This window comes from Lemur catta, chromosome 13 (assembly GCF_020740605.2).
Source record: "Lemur catta isolate mLemCat1 chromosome 13, mLemCat1.pri, whole genome shotgun sequence".
Lineage (NCBI taxonomy): Eukaryota > Metazoa > Chordata > Mammalia > Primates > Lemuridae > Lemur > Lemur catta.
In genome coordinates this window covers 70,774,979-70,800,256 of record NC_059140.1, presented here as the reverse complement: position 1 = coordinate 70,800,256, position 25,278 = coordinate 70,774,979, and the positions used below count along the sequence as shown (strand labels likewise).

General features: G+C 42.6%; 1 protein-coding gene across 2 annotated transcripts in view; it reads right to left on the bottom strand.

Annotated features, from left to right (window-relative positions):
- Positions 1 to 25,278, bottom strand: part of DCLK1 (doublecortin like kinase 1) — a 307,997-nt gene that overhangs the window by 72,211 nt on the left and 210,508 nt on the right. For both annotated transcript variants that reach the window (XM_045567186.1, XM_045567187.1), the window contains exons 5-6: positions 17,520 to 17,636; positions 2,856 to 2,950 (exon numbers count right to left, since the gene is read on the bottom strand). In XM_045567186.1, the coding sequence (XP_045423142.1) occupies positions 2,856 to 2,950; positions 17,520 to 17,636 (212 nt within the window). The remainder of the gene's footprint in view (positions 1 to 2,855; positions 2,951 to 17,519; positions 17,637 to 25,278) is intronic.

Here is a 25,278-nt window from a genome sequence, read left to right as displayed (position 1 = left end):
CTTCTAGACAGCAATTTAAATAACTCTGCTTTAGAAAAATAGGTTACTTGGTACATCGCCATGAATATGTTTATGAAGAAAAATGTCTGGCATGCAGACTCTTATTGTGTAAGACTATTCTAAAATGTCAAAAGAGGTAACATGAAAATAAGATCTCAACAGAACAAAAAAAGCTGACTGAATCATCATAATTAATACAAATAAAAATACAGATTTTCTTATTTGTAAAGAAACTAGTCAAATGTCTCAGTATTCCTTTTAAGAAAATAGCTTAGGTTCTTGTATTTTAAAATGGGGTATGAGTGTGTTTGTGTGTGTGTGTGTGTGTGTGTGTGTGTGTGTGTTGCGATGGGGTGGGGGCAGTCAACTCATTTTCTTGGCCATGTTGCTAGGCAACAGAGAAGGGAAAAAATAGAAGTAGCTACTGTTTTCCAATTTGCAATAAAGAGAGTTAATTTATTCTTTGAAGTGTCTTCTTTTAGCACATGCCATCTTTCACTTATTTCAGTATTTCCTGCATAGGAGTATAGCCAACCATTTGAGAAGAACATTAACCAAATTTGAAACAGGATCAGTTTTTAGGGATATTCTAGGCCCATTTTAACTGGGAGGGCTTATTTGATGAAGTTGCCTACACACCAAGATGAAAGTTCCTCTCGTTAAAGCAGCTGGGAACGTCTCCATGCACTGACATGGTACATGGATGGAGGATGTTCATTTATGGCTTAAATTCAAAAGCTTGGAAACTGAACCATCTTTGAATATATCCAGTGCCCTGCTCACAATATGTGCTTAATAAATGTTTTCAGATGGTGATAAACCCTGTGTGCCCCTAAAACAAATGGGATTGTGTTTTCTCTCAAGTACAGTGTGTGCTATGGTAGTTTAAATGGCAAAATGAAGAATCTATAATAGATCCATACCTTATGATCATTTCTGAAGTGCTAGAAATGTTAATTACATAAGCCAGTGGCCACACAGTTGGATAGAAATTTTTTGCCTCGATTGGACAAAATCATCGTGAAGCAGTGAACAAAGAGAGCAGAAGAAGAAAATTCTAGCCTCATTCTACCAACAAAGGGACATTTGAGCAAAGCCTTACATCCCAAGATGGAAGTCTCCACAGCAAACAAGAAGGGAGAGAAGCTCCCATCTGTAGCAGGGATTCTCAATCTCTCTTAATTTAATCTCAACAACTAAGCATGAGCTACACCAACAAATCCTTAATCTGAGTTTAATTAGCTCAGAGATTAAAGAGGGATTTCTACGTGAGGTGTACTCTCCAAGACAGACACTTTAAGAGAGAGAATGTTCTCTGAAATAGGGCCCTTCCCGTGCCATACCTAATGGCTGTCCCCTGGAGCCTTCCTGGTTAACATTTACAAGAAAAGAATGACCACACCAGCTCTTCCTCACTCAAGGATAGACCTTTAGGAGATTAAACGAATTTGGCCAATTCTTTGAGTAGTTCACTAAGGATTTCTGCACGTTCAAATGCCAAATCAGACTGTGGCCAAGAAGAAACCATAGTGAAAACACTCAAATGGAACTAGAATTATTGAGTTTTCTATCTGGGAAAAACCTCTGTTTTGTTTTTTCAACTGAGGCCCAGAAAAGACAATAGACTCATCTAAGATAACAAAGCCATTGGGTGGACCAGCTGGTGCCAAACCCCAGGCTTCATCAAACAAACCAAGCAAGCTCAACCTGATGCCAGGAGAACCAGTGAAGAAAGATAACAAAACCTGATATTTGGTGCAACAGGCTCTGAAGGAACCGGGGACTGACTGAGTCTTCCTGCCCCCCACTTTTAGACAGCTGATGGTCCTGGTGGCCTAAAGACACAACCTGGGCAGGAATTTTGAAGAGAGGGCCTTCCATCTTGGATGAAGCTTAAAAATTTATGGAACTTAGAAGCCTTATTTTAAAACACATAATAAAAAGAACAAAATTCAAAAGTCTAGTATTTGAGTATAATAGCCTGCAAAAAGTCCTTTCTTATTAAAATATTGGGTGAGCACCATCGTAAAACCTCCTAAGAGCAACTTAGGACAACCCCCTACTTCTGAAATCAGGACCAAGAAGGGCCTTCAGTTTTTTCCACTGTACCTCCCTCCCTTCTCCCCTTCCACTCCTTTCATCCATGCCTCATTGTTACTGGAAAACACAAACAATACAGGTTGTGAAGGGATGAGAACAATAGTTCTTCCATCTTGAAAGAAGCACTGCTCTTCCCCCTCTCCTTAGCGTGGAGAAGCTAACATCGTTTCCAGTAACTTTGTCACTATGGTCTCTAAGCTCAGCCAATTTCTCCGTTATTACCCAAGAGGCTAAAAATAAATGCAAGTAGTGATGAAAGAGAAGGTGCTTGACGTGAGTTTCATTCACAAAAACACAGGCCGTATGTCCCCAGCCCCTGCCCTGTGGACCCTACGCTACTCTGGAACAGCACTCCACGCCACACGCAACTCCCACCAGGACCCTCCCCGCCGCTACCAGCACTTCTTATTTTCCTATTGGTCAATGACGATAGCTAATAAAACTCATTACAACCATGAAAGCTTACAAACCGGAGCTCATGAAGTCTGTGCATTCAGAACAAAAAGAGGAGGGTATTTAAAAGTGAAGCAGCAAAGCCACATTCTTCTCACAGTTAAGATCTGGATAAGTTCACAAAGAAATTAAACGCCCCAAGTTCTAGCTAAACCACAGCAATAATAAGTGACCCACCTTTGGTCACCTCCTGCCCTGGCTCGGTCATCACCTAGAGACAAGCAGCACTACTTGCTGGCACCTGTACCATTCTGCACCGAGCTGAGCCAGGTCTGCAACGGGCAGCTCGCTTATTGCCTTACCCTCTGCTTCCGCAGGCTTCCTGGGCTGGTGGGTGACGGGCTTGGTGACTTGCCCGAGCGCGGAGTAGAGAGCTGACTACCAGGGGTTCCATTAACTAGAAACACAAAGAATCACACAGAGAGAAAAAACGGCACGTTAAAGAATTTCATGAGAAATCTTCTTCTCTGAGAAATAAACAGTTATAGACGAGCATGTGTGAAAACTCTAGACACCCTTTCATCTGTATCAACAAGAGCCTTGGGGAGTAGCCTTCTTCAGAAAGTCACCGTTTTGTTAATCCTGTGTTTAATACAGCAGCAGGTGCCAGAAAGAATTTTTAAATACACTCTTCACAACTTTCCTGACGAATCTATTAACGATGCCTTTAACTGTGCCAACAGGGATTTCGGGAATATGGGTAAGGTCCTGAGGTACTTTCAATGGGGTTCATCCCTAATTCTTTAGTTTAGCTGCCCAGTGCTACCCGGCAGGAGTAGATATTAGCACAGCTCACTAGTGACATCCCCAGTGACCTGATTAACAGATCACTGTATTTCCATAATTAATAACTTACTTCTGGAAAAAGTTCCTGCATCCACTTCTGCCCCGTCCATCACCCTAGCCTGATTCTGTCAGACCTGCCTGGAACAGGACAAAGTAACTGGCCACAGACGCTGAGGAACAACTCACAGTTTGTCTTTGCTGCCATTCAAAAGAAAAGCTGCTTTCTAACAGGTTCGAATCACTGGAATTCTACTCGAGTCTCAAGAGTTTCATACACCACTCTCACTGAACTGAATTAAAGCCATAGAACTCAAGTAAGCAATGTTTTTTTCTAAGTAACATCACCTCTAAGAGCAGGTAAAACACTTAAAGACATGATTTCATAAAGATACATGAGGTGCCTCTGTTTTACCTGTGAAAATGACAACACTACAGTTCCACAGTCAGTGCGGTAGAACTAGCCAGGAGACACACACATGCCTGAGGCTGCATAATAAATGCTTTCCACGAGGGAGAGCAGCAGTGCATTTCACTTACCTTCTATGAGTTCTAACATGGACACAGTCTTAGTGTTGCACCTGACGGTAGCCGAGAGGTGAAATCTCTTCTCAGCACTGAGCCGAGCAGCAGCCGGAGTGGGAGAGGCTGGACTAGCTAGGGATGGCTAAGGCTGCTCCCAGAGCAGGCTGAATGAGATGCAGGATTCATCGGCAGATGCCTTTTCTGCGTAAGGCTGACGTCTCCCAAGCAGCAGTGGGAGGTGCGGGTTCTGTCTTAGGCTACATCAAAGGTGTCAATTAAGCCTTGTGCCAACGGAGGAGCCACTGCAACCCCCACCAGGCTCCCTCCGGAAGCCCCAGCGCTTTCAGTACTTTGCACTGAATCATAATGAGGTGCCTCTGGGGGCAAGAGACCCAGTGACTCATCTGAACATGGAAATGACAATAACTTCTAAAGCCTGCTATCTACCAGGTAATAAGAACACCCTCACACAACTCAGGAGCAAGGTACAATGTTTATTGATTTATTTTCAGACAGGATGTTTTCACAAAAACTTACAGCCCATGAAAGTGGGAAGCTCCCTGTTTTGTCATTCCCTCCGAAGACCTTAAAAAATGTCACCTACCCCATGCGGTACTAATTTGTAGTTTTGCCTTTGAAATGTATTTGGTGACTCCTTTTAAAATAAGCCCCAAAACTATAGGTTTTTGTTGTTGCTGTTGTTTGGGTTTTTTGCAGAGTGAAATGGAAAGCTGAGAGCACTTTAATTTGCTTGCGGGCTGCAGTCCTGTCTGTGCCAAACGGGCTTCATGCCCCAGCCTCACCACAGTGGACTTCCCAGCTGGGGGCCGCTAAGGAAAGGGCTCTAAAATAGGCCAGGACTACTGAGATCTCAGCAGAGGCAGAATCTACAACTAGAGAGTAAGGGATGCCCTGCTGGTTGGCTGCAGAACATGTTTTATGAATATAATATTTCCTTTGCCCATTTGTATTCTACTTTATGTCTTTACATCGTAACTAAAGTTTACACGGATTGGGAAAATAGGGAAGCTAATACAGCATTTTTACTTCTGAGGCTCCAATCTCACCAAGCTAACCGACAAGGAAGAAAAAGGGAAAGTGGACTCAAAGGACCAGAGTGTTAGGAATACCTTGTTTAAAAAGCAAAACAAAACAATAAAAAGCCTGTATGTGTATTTAGTGAGTACCCATTATATGTGTGTCTCAGTTTATTGAAGACTTATTTTCTATGCACCAGTCAATGCACTTAACCTTTTATATGTATATATATATATACGTATGTATGCATATATATATATATATATATATGAACTCATTTAACTCACAATAACTCTGTGAGGTAGTCAGTATTATTTCCTCCCCCCATTTTACAAATGAGGAAACTGAGGCACAAAGATGGATGAGCAATTTGACAAGAAAATACAGGCAGAGCCCCAAATCTAACCTTGACAGTGCAAAACCTGCACTTGTACCATCACCTTCCTGTACTGCACCAGCCTTCTAGCCTACAGGGAGATCACAGAACTAAACTAGTAACTACAATCAAGTATGCCAACAAGGGAAGAACTGGGTGCTGCTACTGGAATCCTAATAACCGGCGGGGTCAAGCTTGGCCTGCCACCCTGCAGAGAAGGCAATGGGTAGCATCGTTAGCCCCGTGAGGCACAGAGGGCACAGTGAAGGAGAAGTGTCCCCGGCCGCAGGGACCACCTGTGTCAGGGCTGCGTGTGGGAGGGGAGGCCAGTGCGGTGAGTTGCAGAGACCTAAATAGTCAGAGTAGCAGGTCTGCGGAGTTGGAGGGGTTAGAGCATCGGCAGTGCGGTGGGGGCAACATGGTGTGCAGGGCTGTAACATTGACGTTAAGAAGTTTGGTTTTTATCCAAAGGGCAATGAGAAGCTACTGAATGATTTTAAGCAGGAGCCACAGGACCAGACTCGCATTTTAAACAGCTCTCAAGAGTTCTTGCCCTGTCAAGAATGGATTAGAGGGGAACGATACTGGGTGCAGGGACATCCCTCGGGCAGATGTCGAGAATGCTGAGGTGGGAGAGAGTGGAGCACATGTGGTATCCTGTGGCAGAGACGCTGGTGTGAGTGGTCTAGAGTAGTGCTGGGGGCGGAGATGAATGGACGTGTTCCAGAAAGAGTTAAGAGGTAAAAGCTACAGGATTTGGTAACTGACTGACCGAAGAGCAAGGCTAAAAGGGAGCAAGTCTGACAGGACAAAGAGAGTTTGGGCACATTGAACTGAAGCACCTTAGGTGACATCCATTCTACAATGTAGGCTCATGCAATTTTCCCTGTTTTAGATGGAAACTGAGGCTCAGAGGAGTAACTTGCCCAAAGACAAACAGCTAGAAAGTGGCAGAGATAAAACCGGATCTCATTTATGTCTTATTCAAAAAACTCTGCACTTTCCCCATGAGTGGCCTGTCCTGGCACCTCAGGGCACTCCCAGAACGCTTGTCCCAGCTGCAGGGCTCAGGACATCTAGGTTTCCTTCTCTACCACTACTTTATTGAAAGCCACAGGCTCAGCGCTTCTACTTGCATTGGCATCTCTCTGGACAAATGAAACTCAAGTGCCAAACAAGTCATTTACAATCAAGCACTTTTGGAACACAGCCTGCCTGAAAGTTGGGAACAGCCTGTATTCTTAGAGTCTGAGCTCTGCCCAGACTCTTCCTCTTAAAGCATTCACAACTTCTTAAAACGGCCCTTGACATCCAGAAAGCATTACACACCTTATTGTTGAATCAGGGCTGGAATAAATAATTTTCTTTCATAAGTAAGTTTGACAGATGCATTGAGTTCACTTGTTTTCTATTCCATAACACCACAAGTCCCTAAGTGCCAATAAAAAGGGCTTTGTTATTTAATGGAACTTATTAAAATTCAACTTAAATTTCAGAGGCCCTTATTAAACAAATCTTTACCTTGAATGGGAAAAAAACTCAATAATATGGTTGTTAAATAGCCAAGCAGCTGGAACAACTAATTATTTCAATCTGAATTCACTAACCTCTGAATCAGCAAAGAACTCATCAGAACCACTGCCTTATACCCAGGTCTGGTTTCCTTTGCTCAGATCTGTCTGAGTACGTTTTGCTTAAATCCCGTACCTCCTTGCTGTGCTTGTTACCTCTTGAATGAGAAGTGTTCGACTTCAGGATGGATTATTCACAGATATTGTGATGATCAATTACATAACTGGCCACCAAAGTGCCGTGGCAGAAATCCGACCGCAGCACTGACACTTACCACTCCCGGTCCATAACCCTTTCTCCTTTTCAACTCAGCTGTCACCTAAGCCCATCAGGGATCCAAGAGCATTTATTGGTTACAGCACATTGTTGAATAATACTCCTCAGGAAGTGTCCGGCTTCACCTTTTCCTTCATCATTTCAGACAGCTGATCCCACTCTTTTTCATTAATTGGAGCCACAAGTCCAGGGTTCTATCATATAATGCATCTCACCCAATCAGCACACGTAGCCCACACTTAGTACATGGTAGCCTCTTACTGTTCCCTGTCCCTAAGATGCTTAGGATGGAATATCAAAGTTACTTTAAAAGTTCTAGGATTTGGAAATACTTGGCTTACTTTGACTAAATTCATTGCTCCTCTTATAAGACTTGAGACTCGTGTGTATGCTAATTTAGGAACCCCTCTGTGAACATTAAGCGTTTCTTCTCTCTATAGTTGCTTTCCTAAAAGTCTCAGGCACCTAGTGAAAGCTGAAGGTTTTTAAGTGTCTCAAACTTGTCCTGAAGTCAGAGCAAACTCCGAGCCAGACCTAATTAAAAGGATAGCAACTTTTTGGACATGAAATCCACCTCGCAGTTTCCCTATCTTTTAGCACTTAAGGCAGCTCATTTATTTCTGGTGCCGCACTTAATCAGGATGAGAGGAGGCAGCGCGCCTGCATATATGAGTGTGTCCTTGGGTGTGAGGAGCCGCAATCCCAGCATGTTGCCAGGGAGATCTGCCTTTCGACTCCCTAATCATGGAGGAGGCTGTCGAGTGCCTAAAAATCTCTTTACCCAGCCCTTGTCCACATCTTGCCATCTTATCGGGAAGGAAAAAAAAAGGGGCAAAAAGCATATGGAATCAAGAAAAAAGAGACAACTATCTAACAGAGGGAAGAAAAGGTGCTTTTTCCCTCTTTCTAGCTTCATGGGTGCTCACGTCCTCGGTGAGGTGTAGCCCTGATTTCCTCCACGTGTCTGTATTCTCTTCTTACACTGAGACAATAGGTCCAATTCAAAGAAACCATCTCCAGAGAACAATGGGAAGAGAGGGATAAAGGGACATGACTCTGTGAACTAACTTTTTAAATAAATGTTTATAAAAAGGCTTTGAACCTCAGGAAATCCAGGCAACTCGAACAGCTGGGATTTCGCAATTCATTCACGTGGTCAACATTTGCCTGATGGTCACCGTGAACTTGCAGTCACTGTAGAATATACAAGGATCTGCTCTCAAGAGACATGACCATCTAGCAGGGTGGCACGTACGTCATCTGTAGGCTGGGGGCCGAATCAACTGCAGCAGGACTGCGGGAGTGGGGAAGGCCCGCAATGGTGAGGTGCAGGGAATGTTGCAGAGATCAATGGGGCCAAACTGGGTGCATGGGCTTTTGACTGCTGAAGTGACACAGGAAGACATTTTAGGCCAAGTGACAAGAATAAAGGCAGAAGGCAGATGAGCCCAAGCACTACCTGGGGACAATTTAAATTAGGAGGGAGCACGGGTCCAGAGGAGAGGTGGCAGAAATGGCTGGAAAGGAAGACCGTCCTTCGCCTGAGAACATGGAGTCCAGACTATTTGGCAGACAGTAAGTCATGGCAGCGGGCTGGACGGTGGGCAGATGTGAGGCGCAGAGCACAGAGGTGGGGAGCAGGCCAGCTGGTAAGCAGCGTCTGGAGCCTGGGAGAAACAGAAACGTCCCAGAGCAGCGTGGAGGCCCACGCTGGATGGAGAGCATGGTGGCAGCACCGAAGAGGAGCCAGGGAGGCTGGTGACACAATGAACATGGACCGGGAGGGGCGAAAGGAGGCAGAGATGATTTTGAATTAAAGAAAGAAATTAATTCAACAATAAAGCAGTATCACCTAGAGTTCCTTTGGTGGAAAATTATGACATTTTTGGATCCCTGTCAGCTGGGATCCAAGAAGCAGCAGTGGATATTAGGGGGACTCAGGCACTGTGGCTCCCTGGGCTGGGGGTGGGGACGAGGGCCTGGGCTGAGCCCCACCCCACCAGCTGCTGCAGGACACCCTCCCCGCAGGGTGGCTCCTGGCGTCGGTCCTGGAGCATCCCACAGGGATGGCCGTGGGCGACTCTCCCAGACGAGGCCTGCTGCCTGCTGCCATCTGGTCTGGCCGGCTGAATCGGTTCCTTCACAGGCTGCAGTGGTGTCCTCGCTGTGACCCTGTGACCTCCTTTCAGTTCTCATGCTACTTGTCATCTCAACATCACACACTTCTGGCCTCTTCCTCCATCTAGAAACTCTCTGCCCCTTGGACTTCTGTCCCTTCACCCTGGTCTCTTCCTGCCTCTTCTGATCTGCTCTTACAATCACAGACATTACCCTCGGTTCCACTTTCATCTTTTCAAATCTCTTGGCGGGGAGTGGGGAGGTATCTTACATTTCTATTATTATTATCTGAGACAGGGTCTTGCTGTGTCATCCCAGCTAGAGTGCAGTGGCATCATCATAGCTCACTGCAACCTCCAACTCCTGGGCTCAAGCCATCCTCCTGCCTCAGCCTCCCGAGTAGCTGGGACTACAGGTGCATGCCACCCGACTAACTTTTCTATTTTTAGTAGAGATGAGGTCTCCCTTTTGTTCAGGCTGGTCTCAAACTCCTGACCTCAAGTGATCCTCCTGCCTCAGCCTCCCAAACAGTGCTAGGATATTCCAGGGTCTCCCAAATATATATTGTCAGCTCAAATCTCCTGACTCAAACACGCTTACTTATTGCTAATGGCCGACTGACACTTCCGAAGCACCTTGCACTCCACCTGTCTAAAATGGAACTCATTCCCCACTTCCCTCCTCACCTGGCACACCCTCTCTGCACCGCTGGTCCCTCTCTCTCCCTTGGCCTCACATCCAGCTGAAGTTCGCATTTCCTTGCCATTTCAGTTCTGTCCAGACCATCTCTTTGCAGGATGACTGAGCAGCCCCAGCAAGCCTTCCTGGCCCTTGCCCTTTCATGTGTGCCGATCTTTTCTACCACTGTGGCACTGTTTCTAAAACTCCACTGTGACCTCTCACGGCCTTGCAGAAAATCCCCTTTCATCTCATAAACACACTTCCACAGCCCTGTGCATCTGACCACAACCAACTGGGCTGCCCCCATCTTCCCCAGCCCTTTCCTAGAATTCTGTTCTGCATTTTTATTGAACTAGCAACTGTTCCTTAAATAGATCATACACTTTCATGTCTTTGTGCCTTAACTCACGTTGGGAGGGAATGCCCTCCTGGCCTTTCTTAGACTAGCAGGATTCTTCAAGTCCCAACTTGTGAGGCCTTTTCTCTTGGAAGTGTTCTCTGCCTCTATTAATGAGATATAACCCCTGCTTCCTCTGGGTCACTGTGGCACTTTTGCCACTATTATAGTAAGCGGTATACAGTCATGCACTGCATGACGATGTTTCTGTCAACAACGGATCACATAGATCACAGTGGTCCCATAGGATTATAGGACTGTATTTTTACTGTACCTTTTCCATGTTTAAATATGTTTAGATACACAAACACCACTGTGTTACGGTTGTCTGCAGTATTCAGTGCAGTTACATGCTGTCTACAGGTGTGTAGCCTAGGAGCAACAGGCTCTACCATACAGCCCGGCTGTGTGGCAGGCTGTACCATCTAGGTTTGTGTAAGTGCACCTGTGATGTCTGTACAATAACGAAATCGCCGAATGACACATTTCTCAGAATATATCTCCATCGTTAAGTGACACATGACTGTATATGTTTGTCTCCCAGCTAGAATGTACACAACTTGAAGGCAAGGACTGTGGTTTAACCATCTTTCTATCCTTGGGACCTAATACATGCCTGGAACACAGTAGACACTCAGGAAATATCTAATTAACCTGAGTCAATACCAGTGAGAAGTTTACACAAGCAGCTGATGTAGGGTGCTGCCCCCAAGGAGAGAGTAAGTCAAGACAATGGCCCAATGCTTTGAAGAGTATCTTTGGAGATCCCGCTGGGGTGAGGACCAGGGGGGTTGGTGGGTGCAAACAAAGAGAACGGAAGGAGGGATGAGCTTTATAAGCAGCAAGAAATGCTAAAATCACAAGGATGAATCACCAGCCTCTATGATTTTCTTTGATGCATTTGTTCTCAACAATTCCCTTGGCGCCTCAAAGCAAAAAGGATCCTCCATACAAAGTATAAGGCTGATTTCTCTACACTAAAAAAAAAGACTGAGCTAAAAATTAATAAGTTAGCAATCTGCCTTTGGAGGTGTTTGATGTAAATTTAAAAAATTTGACAAACTGGACTCGTGAGGTGATTAAAATTTTCTTTGCTTCTGCAGCTTTGATTCTTGTCTGATCTGCATATGCTGCATAAAAGATTTTTATATAACCGTAAAAAAAGTAAAATTTGAATAGCATGAATAAAAAGATTTCAGGATTTCCGGAGTCACATACAAATAGGTGTTAAGCCTGGGGCATGTGGAGTGGTGCTTCAGTCAGCTAGAAGTTCATTAGTTAAGGCACGTGGCTTTTCCCTCTTTCAAATGCTCGGCTTGCATCTCCTGCACCCAGCATCGCTGGTCCACGGTGGGTTCTCAATGCATATTGAGTGAATGAATGGTTGTTGCCATGAGTGTTTCTACTTTTACCTACATGCTTCTGAAGGCAAGAAAGTGCATTAGCTCGTGCTTGAATCGGTGGGGGTGAGGCTCCCACCGGGGGGCTCAGTTATGTTTGCCACGGCTTCTATAGACAGATTCTAAATACAGGGTGACATGCTACGCGAAAATGTTGGTTATCTATCTAAATGAATATAAAAACTCTAAAACAAACAAGCAAAAATCCCACAGTTTTTCTAAGGAATCACAATTCCTTAGACCCAGAAGAAGTCACAATTTTGAAATTGGTAAGTTTTAAGGAGGACTGCAGCAAAAAAAGTTCAAGCTAGGGAAAAGTATAAGAAACAGGTTTCTTATACTTTCAGCATTAACATTATACTAGCAAGAAAACAGTATAAAGCAAACTAAATTTTATTGGTCTTTATTAAAACCAAATTAATGCATATTATATTCTTATTTTGGGAGATATTTTGTTATAACTTTCCTGTGCAGGTTAAGGAATTTGCTTGAAAGAATTTCACTTTTAAATGACACATTTTACAAGACCTCTGTGTTCCAAAGACACATGTGTAAAAAAGAGTCAACCCATAATAAGCACTCTTTATGATGCTCTTATATATTCTCATTTCTTTAAGAAGTGACTAAAAATCATTTTTCCATTTTCTTAGTGATTCTGTGTCCCATGTCTCAGCATGCAATTATCTGAGGGCTTATTATTCTTTCTGTATGTTATTGAGGCTTCTGGTTTCTCTTTTTTCTCGCTCCACTTGCCTTCTTTCAGCCTTTTCTGTTATGGAGACTAATAGTAATTTAACAGGTATGTGAATTATGTCATCTATAAATTCTTTCGGGGGTCTTGACCTCTATGCCTCTCGGGAGTAGGGGCCGTTTTCTTTCATCTCTGCATCATCAGTGCCGAGCAAATGCCTGACACTCGTAGGCCTGCAACTGATATTTCTGAACCTGTAAATGAACACCTTACATTAATAAGTCACCTTGAATTTCTTCTTGTCCTAAGAAGAGGGACGTGTAAGAGACAAAGGGAAGAATTACAGAGGATTCTTGTGCTTGTTCTAAGGTTGACTTACAAAGGAAAGTTTGTGTCCATCACTGATGTACCTCATTAAGTTGGGGTGCATCATTTCCCTCCTGGGTCGCTGCTGCTGGGGGACTAATACTCAGGCTTACGCTGCCAGGTGTTATGATGCTGTAAATTGCAATCTCAAACCACGTACTAGATTTGTTATTTCTTAGAGACCAAAATTCTAGTAAGTGGAGGTGAAGAACCAGGTATCAAGGACTGCCAGTCCGGTCGGTCTAGAACACTGGAAGTCCCACGTACAAGCCCTGAGCAGCCACTCTTGACTCAGCGACTCCAGGCCAAGCAGTTCCCTCAGCCCTGCCTCTGCTTCCTCCTGTCTACGAATGGAGATAATGAGATTATCTTCCTTGTTGTTAGGAGATTAACAGAAGAATCAAAAAAAAAAAAAAAAACCCAAGAGATAAAAGTCCTATGTAAACTATGATGTTTCATTTACATACAAGTTAACCATGTTGTTATTAACAGCAGCATGGTCTGAAAACTGAGCAAATACTAACTTTGTAATATGCTCTAATTTCTGTGTAATGTAGGAAGAGGAATACTGGAAGTAGAAATTTAAAAAGTGAAGTAGAAATCATTTCAAACTTTAACGTTTGAGAAGGGAAAACAAAGATTCTTTGACATTAAAAAGTCAGGTTTGTGGTGGTAATTGGGTTTGGGGCAACATCAATGTTTAAGGGGTATTAAAATCATTCACACTTGAGTGCCTATGATTTACAAAAAAACACTGAACAGGCTGCTTTAAGGAAATGTGATGCAATCAACATAGAGATGATTCATCACATCCTTCCACTGTTTCAAAAGCCAAAACTGAGTAGGGAGGGAAGACCTGAGCCCGAGCAGTGGAGGGGCCCAGGGTAGGGGCCCCCCTAACATCCAGCAGCTGTACTTGCCCTGATGAGAGATGGTGGCACTGCTGGACTTCCTAAACCCTGGGGCTCAGGTCCCAGGGAAAGCAAGTGTTCTTGAGGTCACTGGCAAAACCACACATTTGTGACTGCAAGGTGGCCGCTCTGTAAAACCTCTCCTAATTGGAATCATCCAGAAGAAGGTGGTAAGATTTGGTAGCAGGTCAGAATCAAGAGACAGTCATTGCGTACTCTAAGCTATTGTATAACCAGGAAATGGTTGTATGTCATCTCTTCTAGGTCAAAATGCAGGAAATTGAAAATTTTATATGCATGAAAGGCTTACATTAAATATGATCACTCCCATATAATTAATTTTGACCTTGAAGTTAAAGATACGCTGAAGTTTTAATTTTTCAAGAACATATTGATTTTAGAACAAATTTGGACTCCACTTTCTTTATGGAAATGATATTACCTGGCATGACATACCTATCACAAATTCCAGGTCGGTGCTGGTCAAATCAACCAGGTTTTCACTAGAGTTTAAAAGTGCTTCAGGGAAACAACAGAAAGTGTAAGTGTGTATTGGAAGCAACTTGTTGATTTTGAAGCAGGCATTTTATCCATTTTAAACTTCTAAAAAAATAATCACAACTGTTGGCAGTGACATACAAATACATTTAATACATTTACCTATCTGCTTTTCTGAGTTTCCAAAATTACTTTTGGTAAGTGAATATAAATCTTAGAATGCTGAATAGTGAATACATTACTAGACAATTCTAAAGTGAAATTATTGCATGTATTCATAATTATCTTTTTAAAATTAGATTCCTAATTCCAATCTTTAACAAGTGCCCGATAAAGTAATCTGTCCCTTACCTTTCTTGTCTTATAGGGACAGAAAAAAAAAAAAAAGGTAAACAAAAGTCTCGCCTAAACCCAGGAGTATTTAACTGTTGCCTACAGCTCTTAAAAATAAAACTGCTGACCAGGCATGGTGGCTGGCTCACACCTGTAATCCTAGCACTCTGGGAGGCCGAGGCAGGAGGATAGCTTGAGCTCAGGAGTTGAAGACCAACCTGAGCAAGAGGAGACCCCCATCTCTACTAAAAATAAAAAAAATTAGCCAGGCACACGCCTGTAGTCCCAGCTACTTGGGAGGCTGAGGCAGGAGGATTGCTTGAGCCCAGGAGTTTGAGGTTGCTGTGAGCTATAATGACATTACTGCACTCTAGCCCAGGGGACAGAGTGAGACTCTGTCTCAAAACAAACAAAACTGCTAAAAACAACAACAATAAAAAGTTAAGAACAATAGTACATATCCCTTCTCTTGGAATATCTATAATGTATAACACATAATAATTTGGCTAACTACTTTGTATTAGACGCAGCCTTTCACATCGGATTGTTTTATTCATGGTACATACCAAGAGGAAAGATTGAGTAAAATTTTAAGTAAAATTTGCCAAAGTCAAAGTTTGTTTGGAGGGGCAACTAATTTTGTTTTTTAATATTGATGATTTTTAATAATACTGATAATGTGTCGGTTAATATGGGACCTGTTTCTCTTTCATATCTTATTCATATCCTGCCATGATTGTACTGAACAGTCAAAATTTTAGGGGCAAGTTGCTGGCTGGGCCCATGACATTCTCCCTTACTGCTCCATGAGGGTTCATCCTACAGCCCAGGTTTAAAGAGAGGAAATGAGGAATGTCCTTTGGTCAAGGCTGTACACCCTCCACAGAGCTCAATTTTCACCTGTCAGCCTATTAGTGAATAAGTTTAAGTCTTCCAGGGGAGTTTTCCATGCAACAATTCCAGGATCACTCTGTCATTCTGTGGAGGTCCTCATCTCTTGTGTGCATGGTATGCTCTTGAAGGGAGGGACTTTCCCCAATACCCCAGGGAAGAGATGATCTGCAGACAGATTAATAGATTCTCTCTGCTCCCAGGTGACTAATTCTCTGAAGCCAGGCAAGGAGGTAGAAGAAGGAGGTGAGGTCTGGTACTCTCCTTTGCTCATTGCTCTCTTGGTCTACACTTCAAGGTATCCAAAGGTCTGGTCTTGGGTTAAAAGGGTTAAAGATGGACATTGTCATGTGGAGGCAAGCAGCGAGGTAGAAAGGAAGTCATTTCTGTCATGCCAATAAACGAAGATGAGCAAGTCATTATACCTCCACAAAATGACAGAATGTCCTGGAATTGCTGCATTATACGATTATATGGAGTCAAATGACTTTCTGTCCTTACTTCCTTTCTCTTATCCACAACCCAGTGGTTCTCAAACTTGGGTGTGCATCAAAATCACCTGGAGGGATTGGGCAAACCCAGACTGCCCGGACCCAGCTCCAGAGTTGTCGATTCAGTGGGTGTGGGGAGGAGCTCAAGACTTTGCAGTTCTGACACGTGCTCCAGTGACGGTGATGCTGCTAGTCTAAGAACCACAGCACTCACCCGCTGTTTCTCAAAATGCGAGCCATGGACTACCTGATTGTGACCACCTGGAGTACTTGCTAAAACCCAGGTATATGTCCTTAGAATCTGAGGGCATGGGGGTTCAGGATGACAAACTTTACCAACTTCTCAAGTGACTTTCATGCACCTGTACTTTAGCAAAGTGTCATTTTAGGGTTCTGTCCAATCTAGATGCCACATTAAGGGCAGAGTTCTCAGGCAAACCTAGAGGGGCAAACAAGCCACATCCCAAGTGCCAGCTGTGTTCTGAGACTTATTCCTTGACCAGCTGTGATGCAGGCTGTGCTGTGGGAAGGGGCAATGGCAGCCCATCATCACCACATTACAGTGAGTGTCAGAGGAGAAGGTGGTCTCTGGAGACCTGTCTTGGGAACAGAAGTGGTAAAACCCAAGGGGAAGGTGACTGTTAGAGAACCAGGTTGGGCTGGGTGGTCTAGCTGAGTAATGACCTCTAATGACTCCGCTTATTGGCCATATTCCTTCTGAGCCAGCTGCAGCCTACAGCTCTTTCCATACCTGAGCCCACACTGTTGAGTAAAGGAAGGCCTCCAAGTAGGGCCCAGAGATCTTTGCCCTACTTATAAGAGCGTCTCTGTCTTAGAGAAATCAGGCAACAATCAATCACTTTGATGTCTGCAACATTTAATAACTCCAACTCAACAATTTAGATCATTTAATAAATTCCCTTCATTAGTGACATAGACCTTACACCTAAGATCAAACACACACACATACACACACACACACACACACACACACACACACACACACACAAGACACCTTCTAACTGACTTATGCCAACTTTAAGACCAAAGAAGGAGAAGGCAGGTCTGCCGAGGTGCTCACTCGTGAGTACACAGCCCGCTCCAACACCAGCTCTCGAGCGCACCACGAGGCAGACCCCAGCCAGGGTCACTGCATCGATCCCTGCTCTATACTCTCAACCTCACTGCTTTTAGCTCCAGAGCCATGAGAGGAAACTGAGACCACAGCCAAGCGTGTACTAGATCAAGGTTCAGCAAATACAAATTGGAAGTTTTCACAAGCCAATCCCAGGTAGAATACATTCCTTAACAGAAACTTCTAGAGCCTGAAAGGTTAACTTCCATGGTAGAAATGATACAAAATGGTAATGCACTTCTATTTGTGGGCAAATCTGGGTTTCCTGAGTCTTCACTAAGCAGGTTTTTTCAAACTTGATGCTTTTTCTTGCAGCCAACATGCTAGACTCCAGCAAATATGTTCCACCATTCCAACATGTTCTAAAATTATAAACTGGAACCTACACTATCCTAAAAACCTCACGCTCTGAGCTTCACACACTCTCTGCTCGTCCTGCATCGGAAACAAGGCAGTTTCTTCAAAGTCCCCGTTGCTGCCTTACCTGAGCTGGTTGAGGCGGGTGACTTGCTGCGCCTGGAGGGTCCCGGGCTCTTGGTGGTGCTCCTGCGGGATGATGAAGCTATTTTGGTGTAAGAAGTGGACTTCACCACTCGACATTCTGCGGAAAGAACAACAACCACACATCATTATTGGGTAACAGCACACACCCCCACGCAAAATGCACAATAAACCTGGAAATAGAAATACACGACCATCCTTAGTCACGTCTGCTTCCTGCCAACTGCATGCTTGTTTACGAAAATGGAACAAAGAAAATGAGGAAGAGCAGGATGGGCTTCCTAGATGTGGAAGTAAATAATACTCCAAGCCTCCTCGTTTTCCTTTTTTACAATAACATTTTGGAAGATTGGGAGTAATAGGCTGATAAAGAGGTGTTTTTGTTGGGTTTCTCTCCACCCACTCTTTCTCTGTGTAGGTGGGTCTCTCTTAGGATAAATTGTTCTTTCTTCCAAGAAAAATGTTAGAAGAAACATCAACCTCATCAACCAAGAAATGTGGTGATGGAAGATTCCATGCATCATGACAGGGCCAAGTTTATTGTCCCGGAGGTCCTCACGGTGATAGCTGTGGGTCTTTATGGTGGGTGGGAAGTGACAGCATTTGCTCAGAAGAGGTAAAATTGGTGGAGAGGTGATATTTCCCAATACGCTCGCGTGGTGTGAACCAGCGCCACCAAGGAAAGCTACCAGAGAGCCTGTATTGTGTCTGTATAACGGTTCTCGGCTTGAGGATGAGAAACAACTTCACTTTCACTAGATTTAAATCCTCAGCATTTATGTTCATTACATTCTATGGTAAACACCTTAAATCACCAAGAGCTTTTGATTTTTCTCTTAATGGGCTGCATTGACCAATTGTAATGTTGTGAAAACACACATCTTATTCTTAAGAAACCACTTTTAACAAATCAAAAATATTTGTATACTTGTAATGATAAAGTGCTGTAGGCAGAAAAATATACAATACATTTAAAAACACCCCAAATAACTCATGATCAAGAGATACTTTTTTTTTGGAGAGGGGTCCACAAATGTCTAGAATGTTTTCTACTCATCTATGTACGTCAAAAACATTGGGATTAATCTGCACATAGTGACCTCTTATCAGCTCTTTTCACACTACAATATCCTGAGAGCATTTTCATGTTGTCATTTAATGGCTGATGAGCATCTGACGGCATGGGATACCATAATTTACTTAACCAAATTCCTACCATTGGACATGTAACTTGCTTTCAGTAGTTCACTATTATAAATACTCAATAACACCCTTATAAATGAGTGTGCAGTTATACACTTACTTCCTTAACATAGATTTAGTCCCTGGCACTCAAAATTTAGTTTCTAGTAACTATTAATAGAAACCAAGGGCACATTGTAGGTGCTCGAAAATATTTGCTGACCCTCTTCTTTCTAAAAAATTAAAAGTTCAAAAGTAAAGAAAAAATAGCAATATACTTACTCTCTCCCCTCCAATATCACTACCATTTCTAATAGTGTGTGGATTTACTGTAGTTTTTCTAAGCTTATATAAACACATATATATACATAAACAATTTTTTATTTGCTTTTTATAGAAATGGCAAGATATTGACATATGTTACATATTTTCCTTACTTATTACATATTATAATCCTCTTTCTTGGTCAATACATAGCATTCAAAATCCTTCTTCTAAGACCTTCATTATCTTTTGTAATATGTTTATGACACAATTTATTCAGTCATTCCCCTATTGATGGATAATAGTCATTCCTTCTAGTCCAGTTTCTTCTTTCTTCTTCCAAATTAAATAAAAAATTTTAAGCTAAAAAAATTCACTAAATAAAGTGGGTTTGGTGAATTGAAAGATAAGCACTTTTTAACACATTGACTGCTACACTAGAAAAAAAATTTTTTTCTTGGGGCCATGGTGTTTTATTACAAAACTAGAATTAAAACTTCAAAAACAAAATGATCCTTTCTAATTTAATGAAAATTTTGTTATTTTTATTGTTTTCTGTGTGTGAATCATATGCAACTTGAAAAGTAGTTCTCGCGTGTCCCGAGGTGCAGAGACATGTGAGTTACATATGCTGCATGAGGCCCCGGACTCAAAGCTAGCGTGAGTTAAATACAACTCACATGGCAGTTAATGTGTTAAAAACTCTTAACAAATTGCCCTCCAGAAAATCTGACCTAAATTGTGCTTTCTCTAGACCATGAGTGGTCATTTGCTAATCCCTCACTGAGGTTAGGTATTACATTTTGAAAAATATCTTTGCTAATTTCTAAACAAATATCAGACTTAATTGCTTAAAATCTGAATTTGTTTGATTGCCAGTAAGGTTGTACATTTTTTTCCACATGCATATTAGCCATTTGTATTTTTTCTTTTATAATTACCTTTTATGTCCTTTGCCTATTTGCAGTTGAGATCTTCTTCTTCTTATTCGTTTGTAATATATTCTATATTAAAATTTATCCCTTAGTTTATCATGTTATAAATATTTATCTTTGTAGGTAGTTATTGAAATATGTCAGCCTTTTTAAAGTAGTGACCTTTTTAAGTATGGTAGTTTAAAATTAAACTACTCTTAACTTTTCCATTATACATTTTTTAAAGTATTTTATACTTTAGTAACAAAGCATTCATAATAATTCCAGATCTAATTCTGAGGCCTGACTTTAACTTCAAAGTTTTTCTTCCCTATCCATGCAACTTCAAATATTCTAAGTTCAAAATACGTTTCTCTCTTTTATACATTCTGAATGGCTTTAAATAAACATCTTTTCCTATATTTTTCTAATATCCAAACCAACAAAGTCGTTTATATTGTTTAGCGAGAAAGGGATGTGAGTGCATATGAAATGTAGATATTAAAAGACTAGAAATAGGAGATAAGGCATAGAGAAGAGTGTTGCCTGGAGAGCCTCATGAATTGAACTGAGGCAAAAGAAGAGGGAGGATTTAAAAAAAAAAAAAAAGATGAAAGAAATTCTGCCTTGAAATATTAGCAGCTGTGGCTTCCTCTGCCTGTTTTCCTAGCCCAAAACAGAGAGAATTGAAGCGGGGCATCGCAGAGCCAACACAGTCTTCCCTGCTCTGGCCTGCCCCAGTGGTCCTGCAAGAGATTTCCATTTCTTAAAAAAAGGAAACAAAATCTACACACCTGGCCATATTAGCAAAAATTAAAAGATAGGAGTAACCAAGAAACAACATTAATAACATCAGAACATGTGATCAGAAAAGCCAGGACCACTTGCATGGGATGATCACGCCTAAGGGTGTGTATGTGGAGATTTTAATTCATAAAACAGAGCTTTGCAATGTGTGATCTCAAATTAGCTCTAGGCTCTGTCCACACAACCGACAACACATTCTAGAGTTTGTCCTAGCTCTTGGACACCTGCCTAGACTTTTGGAAGAACTCTAGCAACCAAACTGGAAGGCCATGATGTTCCGGTCCGTCAGGCTGCCTGCAACTACATTTTTATCTAGTGTCTACTCTGTGCCAGGCATTGAGAGTTACAGGCACGATGGAGAACAAGACAAACTTCTGGAACTTAAAACACTTACCACCTGGTAGTGGTGCACGGAGTCTTCTCACCAACAAGACCTCTTTTTGCTAATTTTTATTTCATGGACCTCATGTTTGAAAAATGTTGGTTTATGCAACAAATTGCTCTTAAGTAACATTCCACTTTCTCATTTTAAATCAAAATCAAGACTGTAACGAGGGCAGATGACCAGAACTTTTTGTTCCAGGTCATGAATGTTGAGAGGTCACATAAATTTAAAACAATAATTTAAAAAGCTCAGCATCTAGTTAGCAGGAATCCACAGTTAAAATAGAAAGCTACCAGATGGTGCACATTGTTAATAACACCCATCTGTGAGCCGGTACATGAATTAAAAAGTTGATTTTAAGGTTTGTGGCATCCTGTTTGGCAGAGGTAACAGAATTGCAAGTTATGGCCTGGACCTCCAACCAGGACTTTGGGTCCCCATAATAGAACCAATCTTACTACACTAAGTTGACATTTTTCCAACTACTGGAAAGTAACTAGGTATTTTTATTAGGCAGCTTAGTCTTATCAGAGCAAATGTAGGCGTTTCATTGGGTTTTTAAAGTATTGAAAAGAACTTGTGGGCTCTTGCCATGCTTCCAAACTTCCCTTTGCTTCTCTTGAACTGAGTCTGATAAATCAATCAAATTTATTCATGTATTAGTCTGTCTCCCCTGCCTCATACTCTATTGGGTACTAACCAGTTCCTGGCATACTAAAAAGTATGTAGTAGGTGCTCAATAAATACTGGCCTGAATTGCTATTGATCCTGTTACTACCTGTGTGAACTCTTAGTATTCACTGTGCTAATCCAACCTCTCATCTTACAGCTGAGGAAACTGAGTCTCTGAGAGACTAAATGACTTACGTGAAAAGCCAGGCCTCTTGAGTAGGTGGTGGCTTCCTCACCACCCCAGTATCTGATGTTGTGGCCTTAGCAAGCTGTTGCTTTATGCATAAAGCCTGGGAAATTTCTCCCCGTGCCCATGGTGGGGACAGACAAGGGAGAGATGGTAGACTGGGAAGGGCTTCAAATAGCTAGTTCTCATATCAACATTAAATTAAAAATTCAAGATACTAAAGCTACCTCTCTATCAAGATGTTTATTGTGTCAGAAAAAAAAGAAACAATGAGCTCTTTCAGAAGCGAAGTTATAATGAAGTGATAGCTTGGAGGATGGTGGAGTCTGAAAGATAATTACAAATATTACAAACCTTGTACCACTTGCCTTCAGGATAAGAGTGGAGCTTCATGAGTCACACTGGGGATTAGAATAATTCTGAAAGGCTTAGGTTGACTAACAGAAACAGAAGTAAATAATTTACAGTAACTGCTTTTCTTTTTTCTAGGATCAAAATAAACCCAGTTGAAGAATATTGCAGTGCCAAGACATAGATTAGGAAAAATTGAATACAAAAAACTCCAGCCATTTTTCCAATTAAAGTTTGGATTTTAAGTATTTTAATTAATTTAAGTAGAAATTGTATTTTATAATAGCAAAACACAGTGAGGAAGAACTGATGCTGACTTAGAGAGAATGCCAAAATCTTTGTCAGCTTAAAACCACAATTTTGAAACATTGTGAATAATATGATTGAAATGGCCTTTTTGTTCACCCAAGGACATTTTCACAGCCTCAGGCAGGGAAGAAAGCAGGATCCTCCATCTTCCCTCTCACATGGGGCATTTGCCTTTGGGGGCAATCACTTCGTCATTCTGATACTTGTTGGCACCGCTATAATTCATGGACTAGTTCTCCAGGAGGATCATAGTTTCCTCTGGCTGTGGAGACACTCGACAACGCAGATGCTCCTTAAGAAAGGTGATATTGAAGGACTGTAGGTAAACCATTTGAAAGAAGCTGCCAGATCTCTTGCCACTAAAGGTTGCAGCCTACCTAAAGTCCAGGGAACAAGATCAAACACCTGAATTGGTTCTCTGGTGACTGAACCCCCCCCTAGCAAGCAAGCAAGCAAGGTTTGATTAAACCTCTGCTTTAGTTCTTATGGTCACAGTTCTTTGAGGTGAAAAGCATTATTCTCCACACTAACACTATACAACATTAGCTTTACAGAAGTTCTGGGGATTTGTTAAGATAGAAGTTAAAATGTTTCTCACCTTCCCTTAGGACCTGACCTCAAGAAATGGGCATTCTTCGATGGACAGATTTAGAGAGACAACCCAGATAGGGATGTAAGGGAGGAGGTGGAACATATTCTTTGGCCACATTCCCGGTGGCATGAGAACCACCACTTAGGCAGATCCTTCCTCCACTCAGAAACAGTTGGTAGGTAGGCTGAAGTGTTATAGAAGGTGCTGAAGAATAAAAATGATTAGAATTCAACCGCCGGCACCAACAGCTCACCTGAGCTCCCAAAGTGCTCATGCATTCAAAAGGACCCACGTGTGCCTTTTGGAGAATCTTAAACAAAGCAAAGGTGAAGTCTCTTGAGTGTCTGGACAGTTGCATGCTGGCTAGGGAATACTCTTTAAACAAGGAGTGTTTTTACTCCTCTAATCTCTTTTTAAAACCAACCAGAATAAAAGCACTTTCAGGCAGAGGCCTTCCAATAGGTCTCCACTCTACATTCCGAACTGTTAAGGAAGTGGGCAAGTTCGTCTGGAAGAATCCATCATGAGCAGTAGATGCTTTGTGCTTTCCGAGCACAAAGACAAGCTTCGTCTTAATTTGGCAAAGGTACAAAGTCTCCAAATGGAACAATATTCCTCTCTGTTGCTATATGCAAAAGAGAGTGAGGAAGCACAGTCAGTTCTAGAGACTTTTTATAAAAATGGCACCCGTTCAATGACAAAGAGAGAGAACTTACAATTCTGGTTCTATAATTCTCTAAGAAGTTGCCCTTAACATGTCCATATTCTCCAAGGTGAAAGGCACATTCCTAGACTATCAAGCTATCAGTGGTCACCTTGTCAGATCCCTCCTCAGTGGAGGAATATTCTGACCTCCTCTCTCCATAGTGGCTGTCCAGCTTCCCCTTGAGCACCTCCAGTGCCTGGGGGTTCACTGTCTCCTGCCTCACGGTTTTTAAAGCTTTCACCATCCTCAATTAGTCTCCAGCTTGTCTGTGGGGGTGAGCTGAACAGAGCATTCCTGGTATAATTGACAACTAAAGTTTGCTTCCTATAGAAACATAATGATTTTCATACTTCCCAGCAGCACTGCAGGAGAATCTGCATGTCAGCTCCCTGCAGAAGGGGTCAGCCTGCACCCTCCCCTCACCCCCCCTGCACCAGCTGCGTGCTCCAGTACAACCTGAGGCCCGTCCTCTGTTTCTGCTCCACCCTTTTCTGAGTCAACCCCAACACTACAGTTAAGACTCCCATGCTACTGTCTGTGGGGTCCACACAAGTGCTACTTCCCTAAGCGCCATATGTGGCTTGTCTGGGATAAAAAGCAATCAAGACTGAAACACTCTAAAACACAGCTTTTGAAAAACAAAGTATGGCATAGACTGAATTGGAGGCAAAGACATCAGCTGGAGTGGCTTAGCTGAAGAGCAAAGTCTCAGAAACTGAGATTTTAAAAGTACCTTCTAAAAATATAGGCATGTATGTCTAAACCAGCACCTCGACTGGCCCACAACTTTCGGAACACCCAGCTAAGCACTCCAGATGGCACCCACGTGTCCCTGCACCTGCACGGCGGGGCTCCGGAGGCACAGGCTGAAAGCCGAACTCTTATGTAACATCTGCAGAGGGCTTTATGGTGCTGGGATTTTCTGTATTAACATTTCAAGAGTCACTGCTCAGACCTACTGTTTTGATAGCAGGAATGATTCTCCTTTCCAAATACTTTCCTTTTCCCTAACAGTCAAGTAACAGAAAAGTTCATTTTTCCCCTACATAAGAGTCCAGAGGTATGCAGGGGCCCTGAGGAGGCAAGTGGTTTTGACGCAGGAGATTGCCTGGCAACCCAGGTTCCTACTGTCTTGTTTCTGGCGTCCCCAAGTGTTCTCATCAGCTTGATCCCAGTCGGCTCATTTTGCCATGTCTGAGTTTCAGCCCCCGGGAAAAGGAGAAAAAGAGGAAGCCCTCCAGACACTGTGCCTTGTTCTACCAGATCTTCATTTCCTGAAATTGATGCCGTTCTTTTCTTCTTCCCACATGTCAATTGCACTGTTTCGTGCCCGTTGGTAGCTACATCCTTGCTGTCTACCCACTAACGGGCCA